Source organism: Spermophilus citellus (assembly GCF_964194105.1).
Source record: "Spermophilus citellus genome assembly, chromosome: 4".
NCBI lineage: Eukaryota > Metazoa > Chordata > Mammalia > Rodentia > Sciuridae > Spermophilus > Spermophilus citellus.
The window spans coordinates 127,568,747-127,583,947 of record NC_138185.1 but is presented as its reverse complement, the minus strand read 5'-3'; the positions used below and the strand labels follow the sequence as shown (position 1 = coordinate 127,583,947).

At 36.8% G+C, this 15,201-nt stretch overlaps 1 protein-coding gene across 5 annotated transcripts in view; it reads right to left on the bottom strand.

Annotated features, from left to right (window-relative positions):
- Window positions 1-15,201, bottom strand: part of MYO5A (myosin VA) — a 207,184-nt gene that overhangs the window by 52,333 nt on the left and 139,650 nt on the right. For all 5 annotated transcript variants that reach the window (XM_081290005.1, XM_081290006.1, XM_081290007.1 and 2 more), the window contains 5 exons: window positions 13,436-13,584; window positions 9,284-9,397; window positions 2,857-3,000; window positions 2,581-2,634; window positions 222-449 (listed from right to left, as the gene is read on the bottom strand). In XM_081290005.1, coding sequence (XP_081146131.1) covers window positions 222-449; window positions 2,581-2,634; window positions 2,857-3,000; window positions 9,284-9,397; window positions 13,436-13,584 — 689 coding nt within the window. The remainder of the gene's footprint in view (window positions 1-221; window positions 450-2,580; window positions 2,635-2,856; window positions 3,001-9,283; window positions 9,398-13,435; window positions 13,585-15,201) is intronic.

Here is a 15,201-nt window from a genome sequence, read left to right as displayed (position 1 = left end):
TGGGATGTTACTTGCTTTTTGTAATTGGAATTTTTTTTCAAACTATAATTGGCATTTGCAACAGTTTTAAAGTGACACTGAAGTATTTACAAAAATGAATCTTTCATCTTATTAAAAATATTCTTTAAGTGTTTGCTTCATTATAAATTGGAAGGGAAGGATAAGAAGAAATGAAGAACAGTCCCCAAATACTACCTTAGCCATCCATGTCTTGTGCTTACCTTGGGTTGGATGGCCTCTTTCTGGCTCACCAGCTGAGACCTTAAGATAAGGACTTCTTCCTTGCGGACATCAAGCTCCTCACTCACAGAGGTCAGCTGCTCCATAAGGACCCGGTAGGCAGGTGCCCCTGGAGCAGTCACCTCTGGGGCACTTTTCTCACTGAGAGCCTTTCGTAACTCATTTAGCTCATTTTTCAGTTTTTTGTTTTCTGACTCTAGTTCTTGACGCTGAGTGAAGAGATAAATGAAAGTTCATTGCTTGTCATCCTCAGCCTTACATTGAAGTACTCATCTTCCCTTAAGATAGTAGAACAACTCTGCTGGTAAAAGGGCATGAGAGCTCCCTTAGTGAATGGCTTCCCATGCTCTACTGGGAACTCTGCAAATTAAGGGAGTCTGACATCAAGTGGAATTGAGCAAGGTTAATGGTAGTTTGCATCACCAACCCAAATTCCAATCAAATTTATTCTAGACTGGTTCAGTGAGGATTCACAGGTCTTGAGAGATTGTTAAGTCCCAATGGGCAGGTTTAGCTGGTCCCAAGAAGCCCTGGTTTTATTTGTAGATAAGTGTACGGGCAAATCTGAATACCCAGCTGGTTAGGATATTTCCAATGAACAGTTCAGATAGGTGGACCCCTGAAATTTTTAGTAGTGTCCTTATTTCCTTTGTAAAGCTGAATAGAAAGAACACTGAAATTTCAGGCTTTAACTTCTTTTTTTAATATTTATTTTTTAGTTATAGGTGGACACAATATTTATTTTATTTTTATGTGGTGCTGAGGTTTGAACCCAGTGCCTCACATATGGTAGGCAAGTGCTCTACCTGAGCCATAACCTCAGCCCCCAGGCTTTAACTTCTTAAAAAATAAATAAATATATTTGTTGGTACGGAGGATTGAACCCAGGAACACTTAACCACTGAGCCACATCCCCAGTCCTTTTTAATTTAGACAGGGTCTTACTAAGTTGCTGAGGGCCTCGATAAATTGCGGAGGCTGGCCTTAAATTTGTGATCCTCCTGACTCAGACTCCTGAGTTGGTGAATGGGATTACAGGCATGTTCCATTGCACCACAGGGGCTTTTAATTTAAAAATATGATATTATTTAAACTTCTAAAGTTCCTTTCAGTGTTTCAATGACATTAAAAATACATTATTCTGACTTTTTTCCTGTGTGAGGTGCTTGTGAAGAGGCCTTGGAGGTGGGGGAGAGGCTGAATGCCTCTCCCTTTAGCCAACAAGATGGACATATATCCTTCACCTTCTCAGTACTTTCCCATGCTCCAGTTATCCTCAGCCCACCAGCTGGGTCTCTCCATGCTGTTCAAATCATGGTAACGGGAACTCAGAACAGAGTGACAATGACAACAAAAAGCAAATGTCACAAGATACCAGTTGGGAAACACTGAAGTAGACAGGGATTTATAAGTCTACTTTTTTGTGGGAATGCCATGGTGCCTTATTTAGCACATGACCCAAGGTCAATTACAGTGTAAGTGAAACACTTGTATATATACAAAGATCAAATATCCTTTTATTTATTCCCAGAGAAACAATTTTGGATGTGTAGCATCATATCAGGTCTTTTACCAAGTAATAGAATAACTGTTCTATGAAAATGAATCCCCAATTTCCCACCCACTGGTAATCAGATTTGCATTGCTCATTTCTATAAAAGAAAACACATTAAAGTCTTTACTTTGATGGCTGAGCAGTGTTTAAGTACAGTGTTTCTTAAACTTTAATGAGATCAGAATCACCTAGAGTTCTTGTTAAAACACAGATTGCTGGGCTCCACCCCTAGAAATTCTGATTCAACGGTGTAATACTGTGGGGTCTAAAATTTTGCATTTCTAGCAAGTTACCAGGTGATATTGATCCTGTTGGTCCAGGGACCAGATTTTGAGAACCACTATTCTAATATTTTGTGAATTGTGGTTTCATTCATAATAGAGAAGTCTTTATTCGTCCATGTTTATATAAGGCAAAGAATATCTGGAAAGCAGATTGCTACTCCTATGCCTTTGGTCTGTCCCTTCATATCCAATCAGATTTTTATGGTGGCAAATGGAACATCTGAATCTGGGTAGTGTAACACTAGAGTCCATGTTCTTTACTACTGTAGCCTCAAATAGAGGCTTCCCCTGTTCCTGTTTAGAATGAAGTCCAGTATAAATGAAATAGAATTCGGTAAAAGGAAACGGGCCAGACATAGTGCTTGAATAAGACTTAGGTTGTAAGAACTGGTGCATTTTCCAGCTCTTAAGGATGTTTTCTGAAAAAAAAAAAGAGAGGCTCTGAGCAGGTCTTTTGCCAAAGTAAGGTATTTAAAGTCCTGAACAGAAATTTTCCATTACCTTGAGGGACTCATATTCTAGTTCTGCACCTCTAATTTGTGGTCTTTCTTCTTCCTGGGGGAAAAAATTAAGTAAAAACTTACATATATTTTAATTGCCACATTTTAACTCTTTTTTACTTGTTCTACACAAAATAATGGAGAGTTAACCAAACACGCTAGATTAAGGTGCTTCTGGGCTGAATTCTGATTTAAGAAACTAAAGAATAAGATATAAAGTCTCGGTCTCCCTGCTCCCGGCGCATCCTTGGCTCTTGGGTAGAATGGCATTGCTCACCTTTGCCTTGCTGCGTAGCATCTGCTCTTCCTTGCGGTCCAGCTCATCCTGCATCACCTGCTTTTCCTGCTCCAGCTCAGTGACCCGCTTCTGGAGCTTGAGGAACAAGGACATGTCCAGAGGTACCTTCTTTTCGCTTGGCTCCTAAACCGCAGAAATCACAAGAGAGTCAAGAGAAGCAAGAAGTTACACAGGCCAAAACACATATAACCCTTGATAAACTGAAGGATAACTTAATAGCATTTAAAAAGTGTATCAATTGGTTCCAAAACAGAATCACAGTAAGTACTACTAGAAAAAACAGTTATACTAATTAAAGCTAAGAAAATGCAAAGACATAACTATTGTCATAGAAGTTCTAAGTGTCTTAATTGTTTTAACTTGTTTGCTTTAGATTTTAAGTTTTAATGAAGTAAAAAGAGACACCATATGTTACATTTAATGTAGAGAATAAAGAATATTTTATGTGGGCATGTATGCATGTCAGTGAACAAATGAGAGATAGGCAGAGGTAGGGAGAGAGTGAGAGAGGGAAAACAACTTACTTATTTAAATAAATGGTAAAAATATAATTCTGAATTGAAAGCAAATCTTGTCTTTCCAATTGTACACTTACAAAGGAATGTTCATTTTTTTGTTCTTCTAATATAAAAGCAAAACAGACTTTTATAGAATATTTAGAAAATAAGTACAACAAAGAAAATGCCAACATAATTCCATGTTCAGAGGAAAACCCACCTTATTTGCTTACTTTTAAAAAATGCATCTGTAGATTTAAAGAATTGGAATAATATTTCCATTATAAGTTTGTATTGATTTTTAAACTTACCACTGTATTACAACTGTTTTCTAAATGTATGATATTTAACTGTGTAGACAGGTATATCATTGTTTGTTTGGCTATTACCTTACTAATGGGCATCTGTTATTAAAATGTTATTAAAATAAATATCCCAGTACATTAATATCAAAACATTAATACTTTTACGTCAAGTAATTTGACCCAATTTATACTTCAATCAACAATCACTACCTTGCCTGGAATAAAAGTGGCTGCTGAAATTAAAAAAAAAAAAATTAAGCTAGTTGTTAAAGCAAAAGTAGTATCTCAATGTTGTTTTCATTTGCATTTCTTTGACTTTTCAGAAGGTTGAATAATTTTTATATTTCCAGAAATTTTATATCCATTAGCTACCTTTAGTCTTTAATGAATTTTGAGCAATGTCACACCAGTTTTAAAAAGGTCTAAGAAGAATCAACTGTAATCTGGAGGGGAGAGGCAAGGTGCTGGGTAAATAAGTTGTTCTCCCTCTCTCCCTCTCTCTCTCCCTCCGCCTATCTCTCATTTGTTCACTGACATGCATACATGCCCACATTCAATACTCTTTATTCTCTACATTAAATCTAACATGCCTGTAATCCCAGTGGCTTGGGAGGCTGAGGCAGGAGGATTGTGAGTTCAAAGCTGGCCTCAGCAAAAGCAAGGCGCTAAGCAACTTGGTGAGACCCTGTCTCTAAATAAAATACAAAATAGGGCTGGGGATATGGCTCAATGGCTAAGTGCCCCTTAGTTCAATCCCCAATAGCACCACTCCCCCGCAAAAAAAATGAACTAAGAAGTGTGAATTGATAGGCTAGGATCTTTACCAGAAAGTCTGCTCTAACTTAGCAGAACAGATATAACATCTTGTCTCAAAACTACTATAAAATTTCATTCATTCTTGGGCTGGGGATGTGGCTCAAGCGGTAGTGCGCTTGCCTGGCATGCGTGCGGGCCGGGTTCGATCCTCAGCACCACATACAAACAAAGATGTTGTGTCCGCCGGGAAAAAAAATGAAAAATAAATATTTAAAAAAATTCTCTCTCACTCTCTCTCTCTCACTCTCTCTTTAAAAAAATTTTTTTCATTCATATAAAAATCGATTTCTAGGGCTGGGGGTGTAGCTCAATGCTAGAGCACTTCCCTACCATGTGTGGGGCCCTGGGTTCAATCCCCAGCATCTTGCCCCCCCCCAATATTCATTTTTATATATCCTACAAACACCTATATTTTAGTTTATTTATAATTCAAACATTCCATATTATATATTTTTAGTGTTTATTTAATCTTTAAAAAACTATAATAGAATCCTGTTAATGAAGATAATGATCCATTCATAGTATCTAAAATGTCTTCAATTGAAAATTGTTCTTCTAATCTTGAATGGGCATTTAAAAAGAAATCTTATTAAAATGAGATGGGGTAGATTTGCATCTTTAGATATCAATTAAGGCTCCTTATAGAATTATTTGATTGCTAGATAAGAGCAAAATTCTACACATAGGAATAATAAAACAGGAGGTGGCAGAACATAAAAGATAACATTTGCCAAAGGAAAAACTACTTGAGGCATAAATATTGATAATTACTTAAGAGTGCTCTGGATGGTGTCCATTTTTATCCCTAATGACACATCTAATTAAAGAGATGTCATTTATCCTCTCTATAAACATGAGCAAGAATAATCTTGCATAGAGAAGTGACTGGTATTTTGTTTTGCTTTCCTTCTTTAGCAAGGACTTTGTCACTTGAGGCCTTATGAACAGAGTGAAGCTTTGAAATTAACCTAAAAAGTAATACCAATCTCTCATCTGGGGACTATCAGAAGATAAGAGAAGTTTTTTACAAAATTACGATATACCTGGCAGTTATTCTGTAATTATTCCTAACGAAAAAATTGAGAAAAGTTATGGTGGACCCTTGTCTTGGTGTGAAGGTATCAAGAAGCTAGAATAAAAGCAGAACTGGGATAATTAATCAACAGCTACTAGGAGAGGTAGGAGAAGCAATGGTTCTGAAACAATGTAAACCCAGCCCATGAAGATGCTGGAAATGTGGGAAGGGCTGTAAGGCAAGTGGAGCTGGCATATTAGATCAGGTTCTTCAGAAGAAATAGCAGAGGAGGTGCCATCATGACAATAAATCAAGGTTTGGCAAAGCTAGAAAAATATAAATTCCTTTTTTACATCAAAGTTTGCTGTTATTACATGACTGAGGTGGACTTCTGTTCCAAAAGTCTGAAGGATTCCTATTTTTTAATTAAAAAATTTTTAAAAGTCTTAACTTAGGAATATTACGGGAGTCAATATTGTATTTTTAAGGGGCAATTTGTAAATCTGACCACTACAAAAGTAGTTGCAAGAAGAAACTCTGACCTGGAAGCTGTGACCATTTAGAAGTAGAAATTAACAGCTACACATAGTCTTCTAAGGTACCTCTTTCTTGCCCATCTTCTCTTCTGCTAAACAATCTTTTTCTATTATCAGTTATATAGATATAAACCTTTCTGACCCTGACCACATACAGAATTGGGAGGATGATCAATGAAGCCTGTTATTAGAGCAAAATAATTTATTTATTGAATACTTACTATGTATCAGACACTATTCCAAGCATTTTATAAAAATTAATCCATTTAATATTAAAACATCACTGTAAGTTAAGATAATAATAGCATCCCCTCCTCACAGATGGGGAAACTGAAGCACAGAGAGACTGAGGCTAAGGTTATTGACTCAGTCTGAGGGAGAAATATTACTAGTCTCTCCATGGGAAACAGAGAGTTCAAACCAAAGTCAGCTACATTGCAGATGTATGCATTTAGTCACAAGAGACTATTTACAAACATGACTTGCTCAGTGAAAAGCCTGCCTATTACAGAAAGACTTCTGGGTACTGGACCTACTGTTGGGGGGGGTTAGTGTATGAGAAGGAAAGTGCACAACACTCCAAGATCTGTCTGCAATTTGACGAGTATAATCATATTTCATCATTCAATAAAGACAAAAACTGTACTAAATCCCACTTTAATCTCTCAACTTGAGAAAATTTCAACAGAAAACAGGCAATAATTAGAAACATAAAGTTTACCCTTCCCTAAAATCTTTAAGAATCTTGAGAAAACCTGACAAGAGCAGAGACCCTGACAAAAAACTTATGAGTAAAAGTTAGATGAAGTATGTAAGAGTTTTGGAGTTAAAAATATAACATCCTGGGCTGGGATTGTGGCTCAGTGGTAGAGCACTCGTCTCTCATGTGGGAGGCACTGGGTTCAATCCTCAGCACCACATAACAATAAATAAATAAAGGGATTATGTCCATCTACAAATAAAAAAATATATATATATATTTTATTTTTATTAGTTATTGATGGACTTTTATTCATTTATTTGTTTATATGTGGTGCTGAGAATTGAACCCAGTGTCTCACACAGGCTAGGCAAGCACTCTACCACTGAGCCACAACCCCAGCCCCTACAAGTAAAAAATATTAAAAAAAAAAAAATAACACCCTCAGTCTAAAACATTAACAAAAGCTCTCCTTGCTCAGAATTATCTACAGAATCTTTCTAGCAAACACATTCCTTTTGTCATGACTTCTTACCATGCAGGAGCTACTCAGGTGATATTACATTAAAGTAGACGGTTTATAAACTCTCATTGAGACCAAAAACCTGCAGTCCTAAAGCTTTCATATCCATTAGAAGCTCAGAAATCCTAATTTTGATTGTGTGTGTGTGTGTGTGTGTGTGTGTGTGTGTGCTGCTGGGGATTGAACCCATAACCTTGTGCATGCAAAGGCAAGCACTCTACCAACTGAGCTATATCCCCAGACAGAAATCCTAATTTTGAAATCTTCAAAGTCTAACTTTACACCTGTAATCCCAGTGGGAGGCTGAGGCAGTAGGATCACAAGTTCAAAGCCAGCCTCAGCAGGAAAACATTAAGCAAGTTAGTGAGACTCTGTCTCAAGAAAGCAGGGGAGGGGGGATGCGCTGGGAATGTAGCTCAGTGAAGTGCCCATGGGATCAATCCCAGTACCAAAAAAAAAAAAAAGAGAGAGAGAGAGAGAGAGAGAGAGAGAGAGAGAGAGAGAGAGAGAGATAGATGATCAAGGCCATCAGTCCACCAATGGTTCTTCCAAACATACATGCCTTTCTTCTCATCAAGAGATGGTACCCAGTACTTCCACCCAACAGAGAGACAGAGAGGCAGACAGACAGATGGATAATCTATTTTCTGCTCCTTGAACGTAGAGTAGCTTTATAATTTGCTTTGACTACCATGTGGCAAAATTGACACTGGGTTATTCTTATGGGACCTCTTTTACTCTTGAACTCTTAAAACCTACCTACTTGCTGCAAACACAAAGTTCCAAAGTAGACAATCTAAACAACTTAGCTGACTATAACCACACAAGGCACTCCTTTACCACTACATGGAATAGAACTACCTAGTTAAATCCCACAGAATAATAAGCAATAATAAATTGCTGTTTCAAAGCACTAAAATTTGGGATGCTAGCAGTTATCCTCAGGCCACTAGACAATAAGGTACAACCCCAACCCCACTATGTACTGCTCACACTTTTGGATACATGAGCCCAGACATATGTTAGCAACAGAAATGAAAGACAGGAGAATTGTAATGCAGAATGCCTGGATGAAGGCAGTAGAGTATGATATAGCAAAGGACATGAACTCCAGAGAGATGAGCCTCAGACTGACTACTGGCTCTGGCACTTAAAAGCTGTGAATTTGAACAAACTATAAGTCTCGTGTGTTATATGACAATCCAACTACATGACATTTTCTTCAAAATTATCAGAAAGAAGTGGCAGAAACTCTTCCTTCTTAAGTAAAACTAAGATAAGAAAGGAGAGAAGCATTTAATTTCTTTAGCTATTCTGCCAGAACAAGTCTATTTCTGACTTGGCCATTTTTTAAAAAATTATGATAAAAATAGAACAGCTGTGCCTGAAATTAATATCATATTTGAAAAGGAGAGCTGAGACCTGGTTGGGAACAATCTAACTTAAAGCCACTGTATTTTTGCAGTTAAAATAACACATCATTTTAGTTTCATACTATATAACATAGCACAATTGCAGTATATTTCTAAATTATTTCCCCTTCATTTTTGTGGAAGAAAATTACATTGGTTAAAAACTAGCATGAAACATAGGCAAAAGTTTTGTTAAATTCTTTGGTGCTCATATTTAGAATACTGAAGGACAAAGTGCTTAGTTTATTTATAATTTATCACAGCCAGAAATAAATTCACGATAGCCTAGATTTTTTTCTTAATACATGAAATATGTTAAGGTGTAAAAGGGAATTCTTAAAAGAAACTATTGCCATTAAAATTATATTAAAAATTAAAATGTGGGACTGAGGGTACATAGCTCAGTGGGTTCAGTACATGTTAGCACAAAAAAGTAAATAAGATAAAATTAAAAAGTTCATATGTGCATTGACAAAAACATATGCAGTAAGTATATATGTACACAGCTAATTAAGTGCCTACAAGTTATGTATTAGAAATGATCCCTATTAACAATAGCATGGTCATATCCCACGTTTTAGTCACAGGCATCTAAAATGTACCTCTGTTCTTGATGGAATATCTTCAGTATCTGCAATTTCAGAGCTAAAGGTATATTCGGACTCATTGCTGCTATGGGTGGAGTCTGTTCTCTTGTGTCCAGGCTTAGGCACATTCTGCAAGGCAAATAACCCAAATATAATTAATACATTATTAAACTAGACATAGTTAAGGCAACAGTCATCTTTCCTTAGTTCTCATCTTCCCTCACTGACTTGTACTGATGCCCAGATTTGTTTCATGCCATCTTGGTCAGATCCTTACAAAGGGTCACCTCTTCTCAAAGAAAGGTATACAAGCATATTGTGACAAGAACAGTTGTAAAACCCAGCACCCAAATGAAAACTATTATCAGCAGAGACCCTTTGGGTCTTTAAAGTTTTGAGTGCTAAGCCACACTGGGGAAAGTAAGAAAACTGCTCTAAGAATCCTCTGAAAACCCCTGGGAGTTAATAATTCAGGGAGTCCAGGTGATACCTTTATGATATATATCACTATGAAAAATCAATGTTCAAAAGCTTATGGGGAATAAAAAAGTTAAGCAAATACAGCCTTAGGCCAGCCCAATGTGCATCCAATGTAGAGAGAAGATCCAAAGAAAACCCCAGAGCCTCTGAAACGATATAGAAGCAGGGGTGTATGCTAGAGGGGAGAATCACCAAACATGAAGCCAAAGGCCAACCTGATTCCATTTGCTTTACATAAGAGTGCCTATCACTTAAGATTTCTAGCCAAATTCTACAGCTGAATGGGATAACATTTATTTAATAAAGGGCTATGGCATTAATAATAAAAAGTGGGTTCATGTAAACACCCAAAGATTTTTAACAAGCTTATTAAAAATGGGAAAGGACTGGGGAATATAGCTCAGTGGTAGAGGACTTGCCTAGCATGTGTGAGGCCTTGGGTTTGAGCCCTAGTGCTGCTGCTAAATAAATAGATGCTTATTTATTCCACACGCACTTATCACTAAACAATGAATACCTTAATAGTTTTTTCAGTGCCGGGAACTGAACCAGGGACTTGCCATTTGCTACATAAGTATTCTACCACTGAGCCACATCTCCAGTCCTGCTATGTTATTTAATGTAACTTTTAGCCCAGGTCAATGCTTACGTGTTCTGGGTTTGAAACACAAGAAAGACCTAGGTAAGAATCCTAGCTATGCCACTTACTTGCCCCTATCAAACTTCTTGAGGCCTCAGTTTCATCACTAGGATGAAAGAGCTAATATTATCATCTGTTTGGTAGGATTTATGTGAGGATGAAATACGAGTGTGCAAGTAGAGTTCAACAAGTGCCTGGCTCATAACAAGCATTCAATTAATGTTAACTGCTACTGCTGTAATTGTTGAAAAAATCTTCAATAATTCGACAACTTCCTTGTAGTGACCTTTGGGTTTCCAAGTTTTTAGGATTCTGTTCCCCTGTTCATTGTGTATTCAATTACAAGGACAATGCACTTGACTTAATTATCATGTTCTTTCAAGATTCACATCTTGCTTCTCTTTTGCTACTTATCTATCATTTCTCCTGTAGTAACTTTTTCCCCCCAGAAACTGTTTTATTATGATTGTTGACATGATTTCCTCCTTACTTGGAATTTATTTATCTTTACTTCATAATTCTGGATTCCCTTGACTAATTTTACTTTTATTGTTAGCTTGAAACTCTTCAGCCCTGGATCAGTCTTTTCTACATTGCCTCTGCTCCCATAATATCTGGAAAACTGAATGTTTTTGGAGAAAAAAAAATCTACAACACTTCTTATACTAGCTAGGTCAACAATTCTATGTCCTGGCAATCAGTGACAATTAACTCACCAGTGTTCTTTGGTGTGTACATCACATAGATTACAGAAAGCCTTTTGGGCAGTCTTATAAATTCCCTTCCCTCCATCCGCTTGAGGAGTCTATTTACTACAAAATGATTCATTATCTCTGGATTGCAGCACTGAGAACACCATTTGCAAACAGTGTCAATGAACTATTAGCCAAGACCCATTTGTTAGCTATGTAAACATTAAAATATTTGATATTGCCATTAATATTTTAGTTGTCCTGAATTTTAAAGTCAAATTTTTATTCTTTGCAATTCTTGGCAGATACTCTCTGCACTTCTACAATCTTGATTATATATCTGGAGCTAGGAAATGGTACCTAATGAACAGCTGAGTAGAAAGCAAAGAACCTTTCATCTTCTTCCATATGCTTTTTTCTTTTTCCTTTCTCTGACCATTTTGTGACCCAAAAGGAATGAGAGTGAGTCACAGGCATTCAGTGAAGAGAATTAAGGGCCAAAAATAAGAAATCAAGACTCTAAGCTATTCTTGGAGCACTGCTGGGAGCAGAATGGACAGCAGGCAGAGATTTGCCTAGCAGGAAGAAGTAGCTGTGTTAAGTTGCTGGAGGATGGCTATTACTGGAGGGACTTTTCTAGAGAGATGACTACCCTGTTGATTAAACAGACTCATAACCTCAAGATATCTCTAGAATATGTTCAGTGATTATGTATATGGCACACATTTCTCTCATTTTATTTTCTTTGACTCACAAGGTATATACTGTTAATGAATCTGAGAAAGTCTATAGAAAAAAATCTGTTTAACTTGGTTGATTATTTGACCTCAGAATCATTTCTTTTCCAATGCTGCTTATTAACATTTCAAATAGCTAGTGGTCTCAGAAATGCCCGGTAGAATACAAAGCTTAGCTCTAACAATAACTGAAACAAAGGTTAACCGTAAGTGTTGGCATGGTTACCCAGTAAATGAATACAAATACACCAAAGAATTGAACTCTGGGGAACATCAACACTGAAGGAGAGAAAAAAGGGCTCTAGAAAATCTAAGAATCAGAATATGACAGAAGAATTCTTTCAGTGGGGCCAAATGAAGTGTGGAAATGAAGACAAGACTCTTTAGACATATTATGGTGACCTGTTCCTACTTCTAATGTCTCTTTGCAAATATAAATCATGGTAGATCAGTGAGGTTTGAAATAACAGTCCAATGTAAGATTTATATTAGCTTTTATGTCTCTTTTAGACTAGATCTCATCTGCAAGGTTATTAGAACATTTCTTTTGTGTTATATCAATATCATCTCTTTTATTTTGACTTATTTTTTAAATTTTTTTTAGTTGTAGATGGACACATATCTTTATTTACTTATTGTTATGTGGTGCTGAGGATTGAATCCAGTGCTTCACATGTCTCTACCACTGAGCTATAGCCCCAGCCCTTATTTTGACTTTTTAGACATCACATTTTAAAGAACTCTGTCAAGCAGATCCAGGCAGAAATAAAATTTGAAGCAAATCTCCTACTGTACACATAGAAAATTACTTTTCTTTCTATAACAGATTTTAAAGCATTTCAGGTCATTGGTACGATCAGGTTGCCTTTAAGGCACATGCTGGCTGGTGTACACCTGTAATCCCAGTAAGGAGGCTGAGGCAAGAGGATCTCAAGTCTGAGGCCAGTCTCAGCAACTTAGAAGGCTCTAAGCAACTTAGTGAGACCCTGTCTCAAAAATAAAATAGAAAAGGGTTGGGAATGTAGCTCAGTGGCAAAGCCCCCCTGGGTTCCATCCCCAGTACAATTAAAAAAAAAATAGATGTCTGTTTCCTGATAGCAGGGTAAATATTATAGGGAGAGTGGAGAACTATTGTAAATACAAAAAGTATATACTGGCAAATGCAGAAGAGTCCTTGAAATAGATAAGATAATTTGTTACAAATAGAGGGGCATTTTGCTTTTGTAGGAATTTACCTTGGAAATTACAATAAAACCAGTGGAGGGAATAATTACATAAATATTTGCTTTATATGCAAGTTTTCCATTAAACTATTCAATCTATAAAAAAAATCCTGCTATTTTGACTTTCTGGTATTCTTTAGTCTAATCTTTAAAGTGTTTGACTAAACTGAGGTACTTAATGAATAAAGTTGAATGATTTCTGGGATTTACTTTATAATAATGTAACCACTGAATGGGGCTGGGAAAGGGTAGAAGAGGAAGCAGAAATGTGTTGACCATTTTGGAACCGGGGAATGGGTTTGTGGAGTATATGGAGGTTCATTCTACTATTCTATTTACTTTTGTATGTGTTTAAAATTTTTCATCTCAAAGAAAAGCAAAAGTGTTGGACTCACCACCATGAGGGTCATCTCTTCCTTGAGGTCATCATATCTTTCTTCTAGGCGACTGAACTCATTCAGAAGGTTCTGGTATCTCAGCCTTTCATCATTAAGCTCAAGTTCCAGTTGTTTTGTTTCTTCTACTAGCTTCTTCTCCATAGTTTCTAAAAGAAAAAAAGGGATATGCATGCCAGAGATGGCTCCATAGAAACTGAATGTAACAGGTACACTGATTCCCGTTATCAGCATAGGATCTTACTTTTAGCACCACTGTGATCTTCAAAAGAGTATCTAGTGAATGTAAGGCAAGAAAAAGCATGACCCAAAAATGAAATGATTTTTTCTTAATAATGACATCAATCATCTGTTGAACTCTTCCATTTACTATAGTCTTAGATCTACTAGTTTATTCACTAGTCACCACACATTCTTGATAAACTTCAACTAAGTAAGCTCTAGTAAGTACATGTATTTTTGCATTCCAATGGTATTGCATTTTAGGAAATTTATAAAATTATTTTGTCCAAATTAATGTATTCTTTCAAAAAATTAAAGCTATTTCTCTAGGGAATGGCAACTTTGAGTGGATCTGGCTCTCCTATTCTGGAGTGTCTGTCTGCTTAACTCAGTCCCAGGGTTCTAGCCTAAAATTTTCCACCAAACTCCCCTGCTGTTGTATTGTTACTGTTTCTAATCAGATAAAATGCTCAGGTGTGGTCATCTGTGTTATTTACTTCTTGGCCATCTCCCATACATGGCTTCAGGAACCCTGACTTTCCTATTTATCCACCCCACCCTGACTTCTGTGTTGTTGGTAGTTTGCATTTGGCTAGGAGACTTGAGATTATAGATCCTGCTGTAGACAAAACAAAACTTTAAAAAGCCTCATATCTTGGCCATATATTTTAACTAAATAACCAACCAGGTATTTTTATAAAATTAAGTGTCGCACTACTATGCTCATTTTATCCTCCTATTTTGTGGGCAAATTTTAAGATGTCCTATCTGCTTTTATTGCTTCAACATTTCTTTCTCCATCAGCTCCATCAGGCAAGAGCTGAAAGTGTCTTGTTACACTGCTTTCCTTGTGCCTAACATAATGCTTCCTAGGATAGGGCTTTCATGATTTTTAAAAAATATTTATTTTATTTTAGTTTTCGGCGGACACAACATCTTTGTTTTTATGTGGTGCTGAGGATCGAACCCGGGCCGCACGCATGCCAGGCGAGCGCGCTACCGCTTGAGCCACATCCCCAGCCTGGGCTTTCATGATTTATAAATGAATGGATGAAGGAATTTCTGCTCTCTGAAACATTCTATAAATAGCTTTTTGTGTGTGTATGTATGTAGTGTTGGGTATTGAACCCAGAGCCTTGTGCATGAAAGACAAGCACTCTACTGACTGAGCTATATCCCCAGCCCCAATAAATTGCCTTTTATTTTCACCAGTTTGCAAAAACTGTTTCAGGCTAAATTCTCCCTAGACAAATCCAGTGTTATTTCTTTATTCTAACACCTTAATTTCAAAATAGAGTTTTATATTTTTCCAAAAGTATTCTCATCATTTTTGGTCTTTCCATTGCATTCTATATCCCAGAAACCTCCTTCCCATGATGTTAGGAACTCTGTTTTCTCTTTTCCCTTTTGATTTCTTTTCTTGAACTTATGACTTAGTTATGTTCACTAATTCCAGGTTTTATTCTCTTTCCTCAACATCATATCCATTGATTGGGAGGGAAGGGGTGGTAATGAGAAAACAGAGACCTCTTACCACCAGTCTT